Source organism: Perissodus microlepis, chromosome 8 (genome assembly GCF_051167445.1).
Source record: "Perissodus microlepis isolate ML-2025 ecotype Zambia chromosome 8, ASM5116744v1, whole genome shotgun sequence".
Taxonomy (NCBI): domain Eukaryota; kingdom Metazoa; phylum Chordata; class Actinopteri; order Cichliformes; family Cichlidae; genus Perissodus; species Perissodus microlepis.
The window spans coordinates 15757946-15775744 of record NC_140468.1 but is presented as its reverse complement, the minus strand read 5'-3'; the positions used below and the strand labels follow the sequence as shown (position 1 = coordinate 15775744).

Genomic DNA, 17799 nt, shown 5'->3' with positions numbered 1-17799 from the left:
GAGAAGCTGAAATCAAATGTCTGCATAGAACTTTAATGTGTTTTTGGTAGTGGATGGTCCTCCCACCACTCTGTCCTTGCTAATTTAGAAAAAGCAGTATGCTGCATAGGATGCTGAGACTCCGTAATATGGTTGACTGCACTTGCAGCTGTTGACAGAAGCGTTCTCCCTGCTGTTTCCAGCCACCCCGGGAGCAGCTGGAAACAGTGGTGGATGGTGAGGGGTGTCTTTAACCTCTGTCACCTACTTAATCGAGTTAGCGGCCTGTGTCTAGGTCATTAAACATCCATCTGTCCGGCAGAAAAGGTTAGTTGCCAGTGCCTTGAGTGCAGTGATCGAGCAGATGTGTTTAATTGCGCCTCCAGAACCGTTTCCTGACCCATACCCCTGCACTCTCGTGTGCACCTTAGTTTCACTCGGAGCCACTCTGGGTTTAACAAGGTTAAAGGTTTATTCAAAGACAGTCTGACATGCCTGTTTAACCTGCCAGCTGTTCAAAGATAATGTGAACCTGCACGTGTGGGCAACGACAAGCATACTTTGTTAACAATGGAAAGCAAGATGTATTGGAATAACATAAAGCTTAAACCTGTGCGCTTCATCTTTTATAGCCTGCAGCTCTTCTGAGTGGGTGAGTTCATATCAAGAATCATGAATAAACATCTCCCTTCAGCTTTCTACCAAGAAATCAGGCTGCGAGCTTTCTTATAAAGCAGCCCCAGGTGGTTTCCCTGTGCTGCCTGAACTCAGCAGTTTCCCCAAAGATCATTACTTCCACTCGTTGGAGTTCTCTCTTATTTTTAATGCTGTTTTTATTTTACTGTGCAAAATACAGCGCAGATATCAAGAAAAACATGAAAAGGGAAAAGCAAAGTAAGTGTTAACCATCATAGACGCCATGCACTTGTAAGTACAGTGTGAGGACGGATAAATTCAAACTATTACACGAAAAGAAATGAAATTCTTTATTTAAAAAAAATTACAGTGGCACGAAAACAATTTTGAAGGACTGATTTGCAGGACCACAAGTATTTATGGTCCTGCAGCCTTAGCATACAAGAACATTAGAGGATGACTATATCTTGGCTTTTATTAAACCAAAAACTTACCATTGTCTGCTTTAACCAAAGAAACATGAAAAAACAAAGAAACATGAAGGGAATAGCTGATTAATCTGCTGAGTACTACCACTGCCCTTTTGTTGGTAACTACAGTTCAGAAAAAGAGCAAATATCAAGATTTTTGTGAGTATTTTCATAACACTGTGGTTTCATAAAACCATATATTCAGGAATAATTAAGAAAGCAATTGCCAGGTAAATCACTCACTTTTAGTTGCACCCTAACCTTTTTTTGTTACATGATCTAAAACACTTTAATCTTAACGCAGGCACATTCTTTGCACTAAAAACATAGAAACTAAAGTGAACTTAAAAACACTTTTCAACCGAATTTCTTGAAGAACCTCAAAATGATCCATCAAACTGGCTCATAGCTGCACTAACTGGATTTCTCTATAGAGGCTTGCTGAGACATCACTCTCCAGTGTCCTTTAACCTGCAGGCAGGTAGGCTGGACTCTGCAGGCTATAGTCCGGGCAGACTTTCTGAACCAGTCTGTAGTCTGTGCTGTAGAAAGACACGTAGATGCAGATGACCTGGAAAGGTCTGGAGCACATCCAGGTGACGTGGCTCTGGGTGTGCTCCTGATCACATGTCTTTGATGGGTCGTAGTTGCACAGCATCACCTTCTTATTGCGTTCGGTTTTCTCGGAGTCCACTCTGCAGTTGAACGTCTTTGAATCCTTGGGGTGGATCACGCTTTGGCGCTCCAAGTCGAACTCCACCTCTTTCGTCGGTGGCACGAGGCTGACGGAGACGTTGCCTACCCCTGTGGAGTTGTGGCGGAAGTAGACGCCGAGAGACCCGTTCCCATGATCCACAATCTTCCCCAATATCAGCAAATTCAGTTTGACCGTCTTTATATTAGAATAAAAGTCCCCCCAGATGAAGGTCTCGGACCATTTAGATGTTCCATGAACTTTTATGATGGGCTGAAGCTTTATCTTTAATGATGGGTTGGAGTGCGGCTGTGAGTTTCCTCCAAGTATTTCCCCAAATCCCTGCTTTGAAAGAGGGATGAAGGGGTTACGGGGCAGCTTGGTGTGCTGAGTTAGACTCCTGGACTGAAGCACAGAGTTCTTCTGCTGTGAAGAAACCTCGTGAGCCCTGCTGGGATGAGGCGGTGCTCTCTTGGTGAAGGTAAAGTTGCTGTGTGTCTGGTGTGGTCCAAGAACCAACTAGAAAAATAAGCACAGGAGAAAGTTATAGACTGACCCCATCGGGAAGTAAACTAAGTGCTAGCATGAACGATAAAAAACGAATCAACAAAAAAAATCCCAAACGCTTTGGAAATATTGTCTCAGAATTGCTTCAATTAAATAGAATCTTATTTGAAAGAACTTTTGAGTTTTTGAGAAGTATTCTTAATATTGTCAGACTCACACACCACACAAATATTGTTAAACCTCACTCATCAGCGTGTTTTAAGAAACTTAAGTCTGCAAAGAAAGTCGTCATTAGGATAATGCAAATCTAAAATATGTAGAACTTGAAATATTTGCAAAACCCTCTTCAAATGCAGCATAACTCAACTTTGAATGTATAATGTGTTTAATGCTACCATTCATTTCACTCACCAGACATATGGTTCCTTTCAAAAGTATCCAAGCAAAGCACTGACAGCCAAACTTCTCCATTGTGCATAACCTTCACGAGCCATCCACTGCTGCGTTTCATTCAGGCAAAGTGAACTTTTGGATATCCTAAACAGACACTTTCTTTAAACTCTCTCCCAACTGGAAACCTTCACTGTGCTGCTGCTTCCCCTCACAACACACAGACTGGGAGGCTTTCTCAGAGCTCAAGATTTTGACACCCAGTTTTGCTCTCTCTCTTTCTCCCTCCCCTTCAATTCTCCCTCCCTCCCCCTTTCACACACACATAAACACACACCCTTTTGTTTAAGAATATGCGCTGTCTGCAGCATCTGCCAGCCCCTGGTCCCCTCCACTTCTTTCTCTGACTGAAAATCTTCTTGCATCTTATTGCGAGGAAAAAAAATTAACTAATCAACACTTTCATAAAATGTTTTTTTTTTTTTTTTTTTTTTTTTTTTAAATCAACCTAATCCAAGACAATGTGATACTGGCATCTTGTGGTTGTGTGATAAAGTGCAAGGATGATGCTTTGCAGTAGAGCTACATTAATAACCACAAATGACATTTATTTCTTTGTGTAGGAACATGCACTATAACTAAATCTAAACACAGAAATCTCTCATGTAGAATAACCAAAATTAGCTCATGTGTTCACAGTTCCTGTCAGTCACGTCAACAATTTCATAGCCTTTAAGTTATATTAAAGATAAAGGAAGATGCTGCAGGTGAAGAGCTATGGAGTAAAAGTAAGCTGAATTTGTGTCATTTTTGTTAGGAAAGTAAACAATGTGTTTGCTGATTGTCTCTTGTATAGGCTAATTTAACTTAAATTAAAACCAGAAAATAACTTTAACTTTTTACAGCCTGTAATTAAAATTCTGAGAAGAAAGAACAGTGCAGATGAGTTTCTGGGCAGTCCATGAGATAAATATAATCAGAGTAGGCCTAAGTCTACTGTTCGAGAGTTCAGGTGCCACTAGAAGCATTTAAAGACTTTTCGATTTGTCTGGAACTCATCCACTTCCACACATTTCCTGATTGTTTAGTTTTTTATTATAGCATCGGTGTATTTAAGCTATACTGAAAGCCATCTGCCGCTTGTCAGAAAAGCCTTGAATTCATAGCCCCAAGCTTTTAACAGCAGGCGAACAGACATCTGCTCCATTTCTAACATACCTGTCTTCATTAGTGGGCACTTCCTGCTGTGGCCTCCAGATGCCACCATTAGGCAACATTCAGTTGTCACCAGTTGTTTTGTTTTTTTCTACATTTATATTTGAAATCATCAGGAAAAGTAAAAAAAACTTACTTAAACATAATAATAATAAAAATCAGTGGTCATAAATGCATAAATGCATGGATTTTAGTCAAACAAGGGCCAAAAACTGCAGCTCCTGGGCTATTCCCTTGCAGTGGCGCCAAATGCACATCAGTTCTTACTGAAACCCATGTGACAATGCCCAACTTTACAGCGTAAAAAAAGAACATTTACATTTACAAGAACTTTTTTTTCCTCAATTATTTATACTTCTAAGGCTTGACAGTTAGGGAGCGGCTGCTTTGATTGACATTGAAGAATTTAAGACTGGCAACTCTGACAGTTCACGTTGACTTGAATTCATTGGGCCATGGCCGCTCCTCTTTAATTATGATGTTTGTGCCTTCTGAAGAATTTTGATGGACATCTAATTTTGACTGCAGCACACACTGAGTGTTCTGCTGGATATATCTGTGGGCTGCATATGTACAGTTTATGAATGAGATTTGCTAAGCTCCCTTATGTTAGCACTCCACCCTCTTGTCCGAATTTAGTTACTTCTGGCTCCAAAAATCCAACATGGTGACAAAGAACCCTAACCACAGTCAAACTGGCTGAAATTCGGGCAGGTGTGCAGCAGTGTGTGCACCTCTGACATAGTTTGCAGTAAATAGGAGCGACTGGAGAGTCTAAAAGAAAAGTAGAGAGATCATTGAAACAAGTGGACATAATTTAATTAAGCAAAGAGTTTGAGCAATAAACTATTAGCAACTAGACTCTGATGAAGCAGAGCGGAGTAAGACAGGTCTGCTGGAGTCTAACACTCACTGTGGTGGAGCGAAAGAAGGTGGAAAAGTGTATGGGAGATGAGGATGATGTAAGAATGAGAGGTGGGCTGCACCAGCGAGAGTTTTTAATTGACAGAAAGACAGCACACTACTGAGATTTAAATCAACAGAGGCTGACTGGAGAAGAAGGGATGTAAACTAAAGTAAGATTTAATTTATATAACGCCTTTCAAGATGAATTTCATGACGGATTAGTAAAAACATAAAGATGAAAACAAGTTAACAGTGACAAAATGCTTAAAACAAAAGGACATTATAATAGTAAGGATCTACGATATGAAGGCACCTGTTTCCAATCAATAGCTACATCAGATGTTAGAAGCTTAGATAAGTCATAATAAAAACTGACATCAAGAGGCAGAGTGTGATGTTGGGATGTCCCTGATACTTACAGAAAGATTTCTTTCTTAAATCCCATTATTTCTATAAAAAAAAAAAAAAAAAAATCACATTTGGATTATCCCCTTGTAGGGCCCCACTGAAGTAGTAGTTTGGGAGTGCTTACAAGCTTTTTGCCCAAATGTTGAGGCCAGTAATAAATGGGTGACATCAAAGATCAGCTGACCAGTCAGTTGTTGCTGTCTCCATGTTGAAGGGCTGGTGGGGATTCATCTAAAGGTCACAGTGACAATAATGCTATACAGAGCTAATAAAAACCGTTTCTTACTGCAGCTGTACTGACAACATATAGTGAATGATATATGGGAGTTTTAAAGATGTTACCTCGGACCGCTGACCACTTCAGATAAGGTCAGATAAGGTCAAACATTCGTAAATGCCTTTTGTCTTTAAAACTATGCTTAAAAGTCTACTGCCTTTGTTTGTACTGGTTGCATTCAGGTAATGATACTGGTACATGTGGATTCTAAATATCACATTATAGTTTGCATTCAAATACTATGTCAGATTTGACAGCTCCGACCCCCCTTTAAATTTCACCTCTGTCTTTCTTTTACGTTGACCCCAATATAAGTTATATCTTTAAAGAAAAGACTGTCAAGAGAAAGCGAATGAGCTGCAGTTAGTTAGAAATATACTGCAGTGTAATATTATATAATGAGCTTAAGTTATTCATGTCCAGTTTGTTACACATCAATAATATTTATCCACTCCCAATCCTCCATGTGTGTGTGTAATCAAGGTAAATAACTTTCATGTTACTCTTATCTGATTTTTACTGCACTAAAACACTAAGAACAACAAAAAAGAAAATGAATATATATGAAAATACAATGTTACTCCCTTAAAAGTAAATACTGCCCACAGAGTGAGTTGCTTTGGAGGTTTCTCTTTCAAGTGATTTTGTATCTATTAGATACATGAATATACTAACCCTCATTGCACATTGCTACATGGGTTCTCACAAAATGAAAATGAAAATATGATAGTGGGAATGGGGCCAAAACAAGTTGGGTAAGTATGCATGTTTGTTTTACATTTCTGCCAGTTACCTGCTGAGCAGCCTTTGTAATGTTTGCGTGGGTATGTGGGTAAAAATCTTTAGTCAAAGGAGCTTGCAAAGAAAAGCGTCTGGACTTCTTTAAGTTGCTTGAAGACGTTTCACCTCTCATCCGAGAAGCTTCTTCAGTTCTAAGGTCAAATGGTGGGGAGTCCCAGATTTAAACCAAGTGGGAGTATCCCCCCAAAGAGGGACAAAGGACCCCCTGATGATCCTCTAATCGCCTGAGCCAAGGTGTGAAACTGGGTGTGGGTCCCAATCAGCCAGGGTTTCGAGTGAGCTCATTGTGAAACCTGGCCCCACCTATGGGTATGTGGGTAAAAATCTTTACATTGTTGTGTTGCAGTGAGCCAACAGACAGGTGTGATGTATGTCAGCACAATCATCAGAATGCAACACAGATTCCATCTGTTGCTTTTGAAATTTGCATTTCGACTGTGAGAAAAATCTGTGTTTCCAAACCTAGTTGCCTTAGTGTGGATGCAAGGTAACTGAAATAAACTGAATGTCAAACTGCTCATCATAATGGTACCAGTGCTGCTTTCGAGTCCAGTGTCTTCCAGTTAATGAAAATGTCTTAGGGAACATTTGTCCCAACAGCATGACTGTTAACATAAGGATATGTTCGACATCAGGAGAAACAGACTGCTCCTTCTACCAGATATTTTTTCTAAAAGACAAGCTATGAAAAGGACTGAGTTCTCTGCTCGGTGTCAGGAAATGAAGGAGGTGGTGGAGAGTCATTGAGTCTTTATAGTTATGTAGAGGGCCAGAAGAAGGCTGCAGAAGATATTCAGGCACAACGTGAAGCTGGCAAAAGGTGATATTACAGCAGAGCCCTGCCTCTACAAGGCAGACACAGCACTGCCCTCAGTAAACTATAATTAATATTCATCTTATAATGCAGGGTTTCCCCTTTCTGTACTTCAAGGAGATAAAAGGAGAGCTTCAGAGTTACACCCTGCTACTACCAGGTTGGACCCCCTTTTGCCTTCAGAACTACCTTAATTCTTCAAGATGCTGGAAACATTACCCAGAGATTATGTGACAGCACTGCACAGTTGCTGCAGATTTGTTGGCATACCTCAAAATATGAAGTAAGAGAAAGATAACTGAAGCCATACCAGCCATACCAGCTTGGATGTCGACCAGATTAACAAGGTCTGCGTCAAGTGTTGAGGATTGGGACACACGGATGAGAAGTGGGCTCCTGGAACAATTCAATTCAGTTTTATTTATATAGCAACAAATCACAACAACAGTCGCCTCAAGGCGCCTTATATTGTAAGGTAAAGACCCTACAATAATACAAAGAAAACAGAAAACCCCAACAATCATACGGACTCCCTATGAGTGGGAAGGAAAAACTCGCTTTTAACAGGAAGAAACCTCCAGCAGAACCAGGCTCAGGGAGGGACGGCTATCTGCTGCGACCGGTTGGGGTGAGAGAAGGAAAACAGGAGTAAAGACATGCTGTAGAAGACAGCCAGAAATGAAAAGTAACAAATAATTAAATACAGAGAGGTGTATAAACACATTAGTGAGTGAAAAAGATGACTGAAGAGAAAAAAAAAAAAAAAAAAATCACGAGAATCCCCCAGCAACCTACATCTATTGCAGTGTAGCTAAAGGAGCTCTTGCTCTTGACGAAGGCGGTCACACTTTTCTCCTCTCCTCCTCCTCCTCTCCCTTAGCTTCCCTGCTTAGCCTCTTGTGTCCTTGTCTAGTCTCGTGTTTTTTGTATTACTTTTCCCTGGAACACTCTCTCACAGTTTGTTCTCTAAAACCTAAAGGAGGAATTATGGATTTGATCAACTGGTCCCTGAATGCAATTGACACCCGACGAGAAGTTTGGGCTCAGGTGAGCCTGAGTGCCGAAGATATCTACCTATTCGGAACCATGATAACAGGGTTCTTGCTGATCGGAGCTGGCTTGGCCCTGACTTATCGAAGAATTAAGAAAGCGGAACCGGCTGTTCAAACCCCCACAAGGCTGCCCGCTGGGATTGAAACGATGGGATGAGGCGTGAATTTCTCAAAATGGGCTCATTGAGTGCAGCACGGATAAGATCTTGGAGAAGCTTACGGCTGCCGTGAATACTCAGAATAAGATCTCTGAGTGCAAACTGGATTACATCTTGGAGGGGCTCGCTCGGAATAACACCTCTGAGCGCAAATTAGATCACATCATGGAGAAGCTCATGGCTCTCCAACGGGAGATTGAGAGACCAGTGTTGGACTGTTAGAACAGCTTTGAAATTCATATGAGTTGTTCGCACTAAAGTAAAAACCACCATCACTTCATTCGGATACCCCCTCGGCGCCAGCTGCGGTCTCAAGGCTGGAGCTGAACAAAAACACCCTCGACTGTGTTTAGACTGTTCTTCCCATTCTATGCAAGGCCACCTGGGTTGGCTGGAAGACTGTTTACTTAGCCTGGCAGGGCGAAGGACACTGTCTCAGCTGAACTCTGGACACGCACACACACACACGCACACAGACATATATACACATGCAGATGTACACTCATCCCCCCTCCCCCTCCAAACGCCTTCGGCGCTTATTCCCCTCCGATGCTGACGGTGGATCAAGGAGACCAGCGCTTATGCTGCAGGCCCGGATGCACTGTCTACACTGGCTGTCTCTCACCCTTTACCCACCCCTGTTGCTTGTCATGTGTTTCTTTGGTGTATTAAGAGTTTTTTCATGTGTCATGTGCAGAGGTGTTTTTTTTTCTGTTCTCAAACTGAACCCCCTGTTGGAGCTCAGTCTGGGGGGAGTTATTTTTTTCTCCTTATCTTTCCTCATGTGGTGCATTTTCCATTGTTATACCTCTCTGACCTGTCTTCCCCATGTGATGTTTTTGTGTAATGTATGGTCGGAGGGTAAGATGGCGCCGCCATTGCGTGCAATAGGTCGGCAGCCTTAACATGAAATTTCCCCTTGTGGGACTAATAAAGGTATCTTATCTTATCTTTAGCAAAAAGGAAAGTTTTAAGCCTAATTTTAAAAGTAGAGAGGGTGTCTTCTAAGCTGGTTCCATAGAAGAGGGCCCTGAAAATTGAAGGCTCTGCCTCTCATTCTACTTTTAAATACCCTAGGAACAAAAAGTAAGCCTGAGTGCGAGAGCGAATTGCTCTAATGGGGTGATATGGTACTATAAGGTCTTTAAGATAAGATGGGGCCTGATTATGTAAGACCCAGAATGAATTCAATTCTGGGTTTAACAGGGAGCCAGTGAAGGGAAGCCAAAACAGGAGAAATATGCTCTCTCTTTCTAGTCCCTGTCAGTACTCTTGCTGCAGCATTTTGGATTAACTGAAGTACTGATGAACCAGTTTTTCAGTGTCATCGAGACAGAATATTTCCAATTTTGGAGAGACTGTGCAAATGGAAGACAACTCCTTTGACAACTAACATCTACACTAATATCAAATGAAGTAGTAGCTCAGTGTTAAAGAAGCAACTGCTATCATAACTGGAGACTCATGAAGTACAACGCAAATACTAAGGCAAGGTCAGGTCAGCAGAGAGTTAATCATCCTCACACTCCAAGATTGAGCATCTAGAACAACTGGTGCGTTGCAGGCGTTGAATGCCAGAGCAGCTGACCTGAAAGAGAAAATTGCGGCTAGGCTGGAAACCTGCACCCTTTGTGGCCGATTATTAAGAGTACCAGAAGTACCCAAAAGTCTACTAGAAGATTTGAATGCAACATTGCAGAATATTCCTACTGTGAACATCAGTGAAACCAACCAGTTTATCTACAACACAACAATAGTGGCTGGCTAAAGATTTCAGCTAACCAGCTGGACATAGTAATGGTGGAGAATTAAAGGAAGAACTGATAGATCAAGTGATAGCAATATCTGAAAGAAGGAACACAAGACATTTGAGAAATACATTTGCAAGGGTTACCAGTGTTCAAATGTTCCTCAACTTGTTTAATTACAACAATTAACTGGCAGCCATTATGTTTAAACCTGTTTATCCACTACTACTCTGTCAACAGAGAGTGGTATGTTGTTTTTTTCCATTACACAGAGTCAAATGCGGCAGAATGCCAGAGTTTGCTTCTTGGAAATGAGGTGCTTAAACACATATTCATTTAATTGAGAGCAGCCGCAGCACAAACAGGAACATCAGATGTGGTTTTCAGCATCTGTCAAGCCTTTGTGTCTGTCTCTGCAAATTGTGCCAACATGAAGGAATCACAATTGTGCAAAATTAATTTACGAGACTCTATATGTGTGTAGTTGTATCAAAATGCAAGTTTCAGTTCGGTAAGCCACCTTATTCCTGTGTGATGTCTCAGCTTAAACATGCTGAGACACCCCACAGGAATGAGGGCACTACACACCAAGGTAAAATTAAACATTAAGAATTAAGAAATAAATATGCATACTTAGGTGGGATTTAAAATCTTGTTACAAGTCAGTACAGTTGTCAAATCACCTCGATCTACTCTAGAACTGTTGTGGTACACAGAGGAATTTATGGTTAATTCAGTGACCGTAAAGTGTCTACATCATCGTGCTTGACAGTCGCGATGAGGCATGCTGTGATGTGCTGAGTTTGGATTTAGCCAAATGTGGCATTGCGCATTATAACCAAATATTTCCATCTTGGTCTCTTGTGTTTAGGTCTTGTGGTTTATTCAGAGTCAACTACAAATTTAAACCATGTTGCCATGTTCTTTTTAGAGAGCAGAGGCTTTCTCCTGACTACCCTTCCAAACAACCTTCTGCAGTTTCTCAGAGTGTTGCAAAGCCTGACTTTTAGGGTAAATTTGCTGGGATACCCACTCCTGGGAAGTTTGGTAGCTGTGTTGAACTTGTGAATAATCTTTCTCTTCTTTCTCTGTAGATTAATAAACTTTTTAAATGGCCTTCTCCTCCCAAACTGAAGTGCAGCTCATTTCATTGTTGTAACATGCAAATGAAAACTATTTGTATGGACTTGCTGATAATGAATTAATAAAGTGCATTTTATTAGCTGGCTGATATTACCATCTTACTCACGTGCAAGCAGTAAGGATGCTTTATTTTTACAGCACAACTGCTCATGATGATATATTGTTTTTGTTAAATAAATAATGAAACGGTGTGATAGATGAACAACAATATATGACCTAAGGTTGTATTTACTTCATTTTAATACCTGTTTTTTTTTGGGGTTTTTTTTGCCTGTCCCGTTTGGTTCTTTTGCCATCAGAATTATTGTCTAAAGGCGAAGAAAGATGCCCAACGGATTTACTTTACCAAATTGACCATCCCAGCCTTGCCGTAATGGTCTATTTGATTCACCTTTTATTGTTTATTTTATTTATTTTTTATTTTCACTTGCTAGATACGGGACAGACTTGAATGAGGAAAAGAAAAGGGAGAAAGGAAGAGGGGGAAAAAACAGCGGAGAAGAGGGACAAGAGATAAGCAGCCACCAAGGAGTGAGCCGTTGTGTACCTTGACGCCCATCCCCGGACACAAAGAACCACCAACGCACCGATGTCTGAGGGCGTCTGCCACCGGCAGGGGAAGTGGTGGGGGGAGATAGGCCTCCATACCTTGGAGGGCCTGAGATGTCCCCAGAGAGGTGGCGTCTGATACCCAACCTGACATATAGACACAGACATATAGGCACACACAGATACAAACATCCATTCCCACCCTCAAGCTCTCATATGCAATTACTCAACACTCAACCAAGGTGGAGACAGACATAGAGAGACACTGTATACACAATCACACTCCCCAAGCATACTCTAAGAACCAGGTCTAGGTACCCTTGCCCCTGGAGGGGGAAACTGCACCCAGACCCAAGTGGTGTTACCCTTTTCCCTGCGGTGGGGAGATGCATACCGCCCCAACTCCGCAGTCCAGCTTTTATGTGGGCACGCTACACGGAGTCCGTGTAGCGTGCCCACCCCCAAGATCCTATATGTATGTGTTATGAGAGTGTGAGTAATGTGAATGTCTAAGTTGTGAGATAAAATTGAGGCACAGGCAGCCAGAAGGGGACAGGGGGGGGGATGCCTCCCCTGCACCCTGGTGACACACCTTTACCCCAAGGCCCTGCATGTGTGGGTGATTGTGGTGGAGCGGGAAGAGGGAGGCAGCTGGAGATGGGGAGGGAAGGAAGGGAGGGGCAAGTGACCCCTCCCTGGGGCCAGCTCCCCCGCTGATTCAATCACCCCAGAGATATTGGTTTGTGAATTTTGGAGAAAGTAACACATCATCTGCACAAAGGCTGATTTTATGTTCCACGTTCTTGCATTTTATGCCCTTAATTACTGAATTCTGTCTAATTGCTGCTGCTAGTGGTTCAATAAAAATTGCAAACAGTGAAGGGGAGAGTGGGCATCCCTGCCTGGTGCCCCTCAGGAGACAGAAGCTGGAGGATGTCTGGTCATTTGTTCTGACACAAGCTGTTGGGGAATTATATAATATTTTTAACCAGTTAATGAAAGAGGATCCAAAACCAAATTTGTGTAAAGTTGCAAATAGAAATTTCCAGTTAACTCTGTCAAATGCTTTTTCTGCATCTAAAGAAAATATTGTAGTTTCGATGTTTTTACTGCATGAGTAGTCTATCAAATTAAGTAATCTGCGTGTATTTGTTGATGAGTGCCTACCTTTTATGAAACCAGTTTGGTCAGGATGAATTAAGAGGGGGGGCTATTTTCTCTAATCTCTTTGAGAGAGCTTTGCAGATTATTTTAAGGTCTACATTTATAAGGGATATTGGACGATAGCTTGAGGGATATACAGGGTCTTTGCCTGGTTTTAGCAGGAGATTAATGTTTGCAGAATTCATATTTGATGGAAGTCTGGCCTTTTCTTTGATTTCCAACAACGTTCTGTAAAAAACTGGTGCTAGAATCGTCCAGAATTCTTTGTAGAATTCTGCAGGAAAGCCGTCTGGACCTGGAGCCTTATTATTGGGCATACTTATCAGGGCTTCCTGGAGTTCACCTGGTGTCAGTGGCGAATCCAGTGCCATTGCTTGAGTGTCTAATAATTTTGGAAGAGTTATGTTGTCCATAAAATGATCAATTTCCTTTTTAGATGGGTTTATTTGTGGTGAATACAATGTTTTATAGAAATCCCTGAAAATGTTGTTTATTTGTTTCGGTTCATATATTGTGTTCCCAGATGAATCTTGAACAGCACATATAGTTGTTTTTTCTTTATTTATTTTTAGCTGGTTTGCTAGAAATTGACCGGATTTATTAACATGTTCATAATTTTGTAAGCGTAGTCTTTGTACTAAGAATTTGTTTTTTTATCAGTTATCTCATTTAATTCTAGTTTTGTTTTGCGTATTTTGTTCAATGTTTCCTGATCTTGGTGGGACACGTAGGCTTCTTCTAGTGATTTGATGGTTTTTTCTAATTCCTGAATATTTTTGTTTTCTTTTTATGTGATGAGAAATAAATTATTTTACCTCTCATCACAGCTTTCCCTGCTTCCCATAGAACAGAAGCTGATGTTCTGGGAGTGTCATTATAGTCTAAATATGAAGTCCACTCTTTTTTAAAATATTTAATAAAGTCTTCATCTTTAAGTAGTGATGTATTAAATCTCCAGTTTTTACTTGGCGTAGTATTATTCTTGTGCATTAGTGTTAAAGATACAGGAGCATGATCGCTGACAGCTATAGGGTGAATCTCAGTGTCTGAAATGTCACTCAGCAGTGAGCTGCTGACCAAAAAATAATCCAGACGAGAGTAGGAGTGATGGACATGTGAGAAAAAAGTATATTCCTTACTGGTGGGGTGAAGGGAGCGCCATGCATTGCAAAGGCCAAAGTCGCTCATATACTGTTTGATTATATTTGTGGACTGCCAATTACGCTGAGTTCCTGCTGTATTGAGCCTATCCATTTCTTCATTTAGTCCAAGGTCCATTTTAAGACCTGTTAAGGACCAGGTCTTTTTAAAATTATTGTTACTTTGAGGTCATGCATAAAACTTCACAATTGAAAGACGTTGTATTTTCTTTTTACATGGGCCCCCACACACCCACCCGCCCACAACCCCAGCAACACACCAACCAGGACCCAAGCCCCCGAGGCCCGGCCAGGCCCCCAGCCCAGAGACGGAGCGCCCCCAGAACCTCACGCCCGTCCCGGACCCACCCAGGGGCATGGTTGTATGGTAAACTACAACACATGACCTGCCTGTGTGTTTTATTACGAAGACTGGGTTTTGATAGAAGATCAAAATAATAGTTTTAAAATGGACATTTTGAATGACTTTATGTTGACCTTTAGATTTCCTGTAACATCACTGAAATTAATGTTTTTTTTTTCCACTCGCAAAAGTGTTGACTGGAAACCCAGCAACAACTCCCCACACAGGTTTGACTTCTCTCTTTGCAGTAAATGAATGAAAATGCCAACATGCTGACACCATGGGTTGCATTTTGTTTTAAACTTCTCTCGTATGTCATCTTACTTTCATTATTAGTTGTCTTTACTGAGATTATCCTTTTAAGCAATGCATTCTGTGCAGATCCTTGTCCTTGCATTTATAAAACAAAATCTATTCTTTCAATCTTCAGTGTTTAATTTTAGCAACTCAATTGCAAAGCCAAATTTACAAAGTCATACATGGAAGGTGGAGCAATACTTTTCAGTTAAACATTTCATTTTATCAATGAATTATCATTCAGAAATACATTAGCATTGCTTACTTCACATGTTACTTATAATTTTTCAGTTACAAATAATATGACATAAGGACCGCTTACATCTATACAGCGACTGTTTTTGGACTACACAAAACATCTTTATTTATTGAATCATTGACACTGACATTTCAATTCAACTCAGTTTTATTCATATAGTGCCAATTCACAAAAACCATCACCTCAATGAGCTTTCATTATAAGATAAAGACCCTACAATAATTCAACGAAAACAGAGAAAACAATCAGATGGCCCCCTACAAGCAAGCACTTTAGCAACAGTGTGAAGGAAAAACTCCCTTAAATATCCCATGAACCACAAAATAAATGAAAACATAATCTAGACAAATGTAATATTCAAACTGAAAACTACAACAATGTCAAACAGAATTCTGGGAACAAAACCCAGGATATATATTTTATATACATATATATATTAGGGGTGCAACAATACTCGTATCGATATTGAACCGTTCGATACAGTGCTTTCGGTTCGGTACGCATATGTATCGAACAATACAAAATTTTTAATTTATTTTATCAACTTTTCTTCTGACGATGCTGTCTGTGTTGAGCGCTCAGTGGATCTGCGCTCGACAGTGCAGCCTAGGCGTAGTCGAACGCAGATTCACTGAGTGCAGGGCAAGCTAGCGAGACAGAAGTTAAGCTCTCCTTGCAACATGGCAAATTGAACCTCCCCCACCCTCATTCAGATCTGGCGTTTGGAACTATTTTGGTTTTCATGTGACGTATGACCCTGAAGGTAAGCACGTCATGGACAAAAGTAAAACAGTATGTTGGATGTGCCACGCAACGCTCAATTACATAGGTGGGAACTAGTGCGTTAGCGCAGTTAGCTCGTTAACGTGTTGGCCGTCCAGCCACACGCACGGGGCGATCCGCGGTAGCTCGTTAACGGAGATTTGCCGTGTTGTGGCGTTAACGTCATTTTAACGAGATTAACGCTGACAGCACTAGTGGGAACACAACGAATATGACTGCACATTTACTCCGACATCATCCTATCTGTCCATGAAGCCAGATAACACACACCAATTAGTTAAACTGCAGGAATGTCTTAAAGACATAAAGACCTGGATGGCCGCTAACTTTCTGCTTCTTAATTCAGATAAAACTGAGGTTATTGTACTCGGCCCTGAAAATCTTAGAAATATGGTATCTAACCAGATTCATACTCTGGATGGCATTACCTTGGCCTCCAGTAACGCTGTGAGGAACCTTGGAGTCATTTTTGACCAGGACATGTCCTTCAACGCACATATTAAACAAATATGTAAGACTGCTTTCTTCCATTTGCGCAACATCTCTAAAATTAGAAATATCCTGTCTCAGAGTGACGCTGAAAAACTAGTTCATGCATTTATTACTTCCAGGCTGGACTACTGTAATTCATTATTATCAGGATGTCCAAAAAACTCACTGAAAAGCCTTCAGCTAATCCAAAATGCTGCAGCAAGAGTACTGACAGGGACTAGAAAGAGAGAGCATATTTCTCCTGTTTTGGCTTCCCTTCATTGGCTTCCTGTTAAGTCCAGAATTTAATTCAAAATTCTGCTCCTCACATACAAGGTCTTAAATAATCAGGCCCCATCTTATCTTAATGACCTTGTAGTACCATATCACCCTATTAGAGCACTTCGCTCTCGCTCTGCAGGCCTACTTGTTGTTCCTAGAGTATTTAAAAGTAGAATGGGAGGCAGAGCCTTCAGTTTTCAGGCCCCTCTTCTGTGGAACCAGCTTCCAGTTTGGATTCAGGAGACAGACACTATCTCTACTTTTAAGATTAGGCTTAAAACTTTCCTTTTTGCTAAAGCATATAGTTAGGGCTGGACCAGGTGACCCTGAATCCTCCCTTAGTTATGCTGCAATAGACGTAGGCTGCCGGGGGATTCCCAAGATGCATTGAGTTTTTCCTTTCCAGTCACCTTTCTCACTCACTATGTATTAATAGACCTCTCTGCATTGAATCATATCTGTTATTAACCTCTGTCTCTCTTCCACAGCATGTCTTTTATCCTGTCTTCCTTCTCTCACCCCAACCGGTCGCAGCAGATGGCCCCGCCCCTCCCTGAGCCTGGTTCTGCCGGAGGTTTCTTCCTGTTAAAAGGGAGTTTTTCCTTCCCACTGTCGCCAAAGTGCTTGCTCATAGGGGGTCATATGATTGTTGGGTTTTTCTCTGTATCTATGAAGCGCCTTGAGGCGACTTTTGTTGTGATTTGGCGCTATATAAATAAAATTGAATTGAATTGAAATCCTAGTGCAAAGACAAGTGGAAGCAGACAAAAACAACAAGCACGCATGCTACAAACTTTACCCGAGTCATTTAGACAGCCGTTAGCACATGATTCTCCTTATGGGGACCTGATATGTTTAATATACTGCTGAGAATATAGCCCAGAAGAAGCATATAGTATAGCTTTTATTTTGGAAAGAGCCATTTCTCTGTAATAAACTCTCTTTTCCAAAGATGAGTGATTTGTCGATCAGATAAATTTATTTTTTTTATTACTTTGTTGTTTCAGCAACATTAAATTTAAAAACTGTACTTTTGAGTTAAAATATATATTTATAATTTGAATAAATGACAAATTAAAAAGGCATGAACATTTTTTTTGTATCGAAAAAATATCGAACCGAACCGTGAATTTTGTGTATCGTTGCACCCCTAATATATATACGTACACACACACACACACACACACACACACAAAGATGTAACATTGCTGTACCACTCCTTAATCTGTCTCACGACTTGATGCGGCCAGGTCACATTTTCTTTTAAGACATGTTATTTACTTAAGCACTGTT

General features: G+C 40.9%; 1 protein-coding gene across 2 annotated transcripts in view; it reads right to left on the bottom strand.

The window, feature by feature from the left end:
• Positions 1-794: 794 nt before the first annotated feature.
• Positions 795-17799, bottom strand: part of LOC146381643 (neurexophilin-1-like) — a 50825-nt gene continuing 33820 nt past the window's right edge. Inside the window, exons 1-2 of one of the 2 annotated variants that reach the window (XM_084937735.1) lie at positions 2698-2970; positions 795-2298 (exon numbers count right to left, since the gene is read on the bottom strand). In XM_084937735.1, coding sequence (XP_084793861.1) covers positions 1552-2298; positions 2698-2757 — 807 coding nt within the window. In that variant the 5' untranslated portion in view covers positions 2758-2970 and the 3' untranslated portion in view covers positions 795-1551. Of the gene's footprint in view, positions 2299-2697; positions 2971-17799 lie in introns of those variants that run through there. The other variant, XR_014801130.1, reaches the window with a different exon arrangement.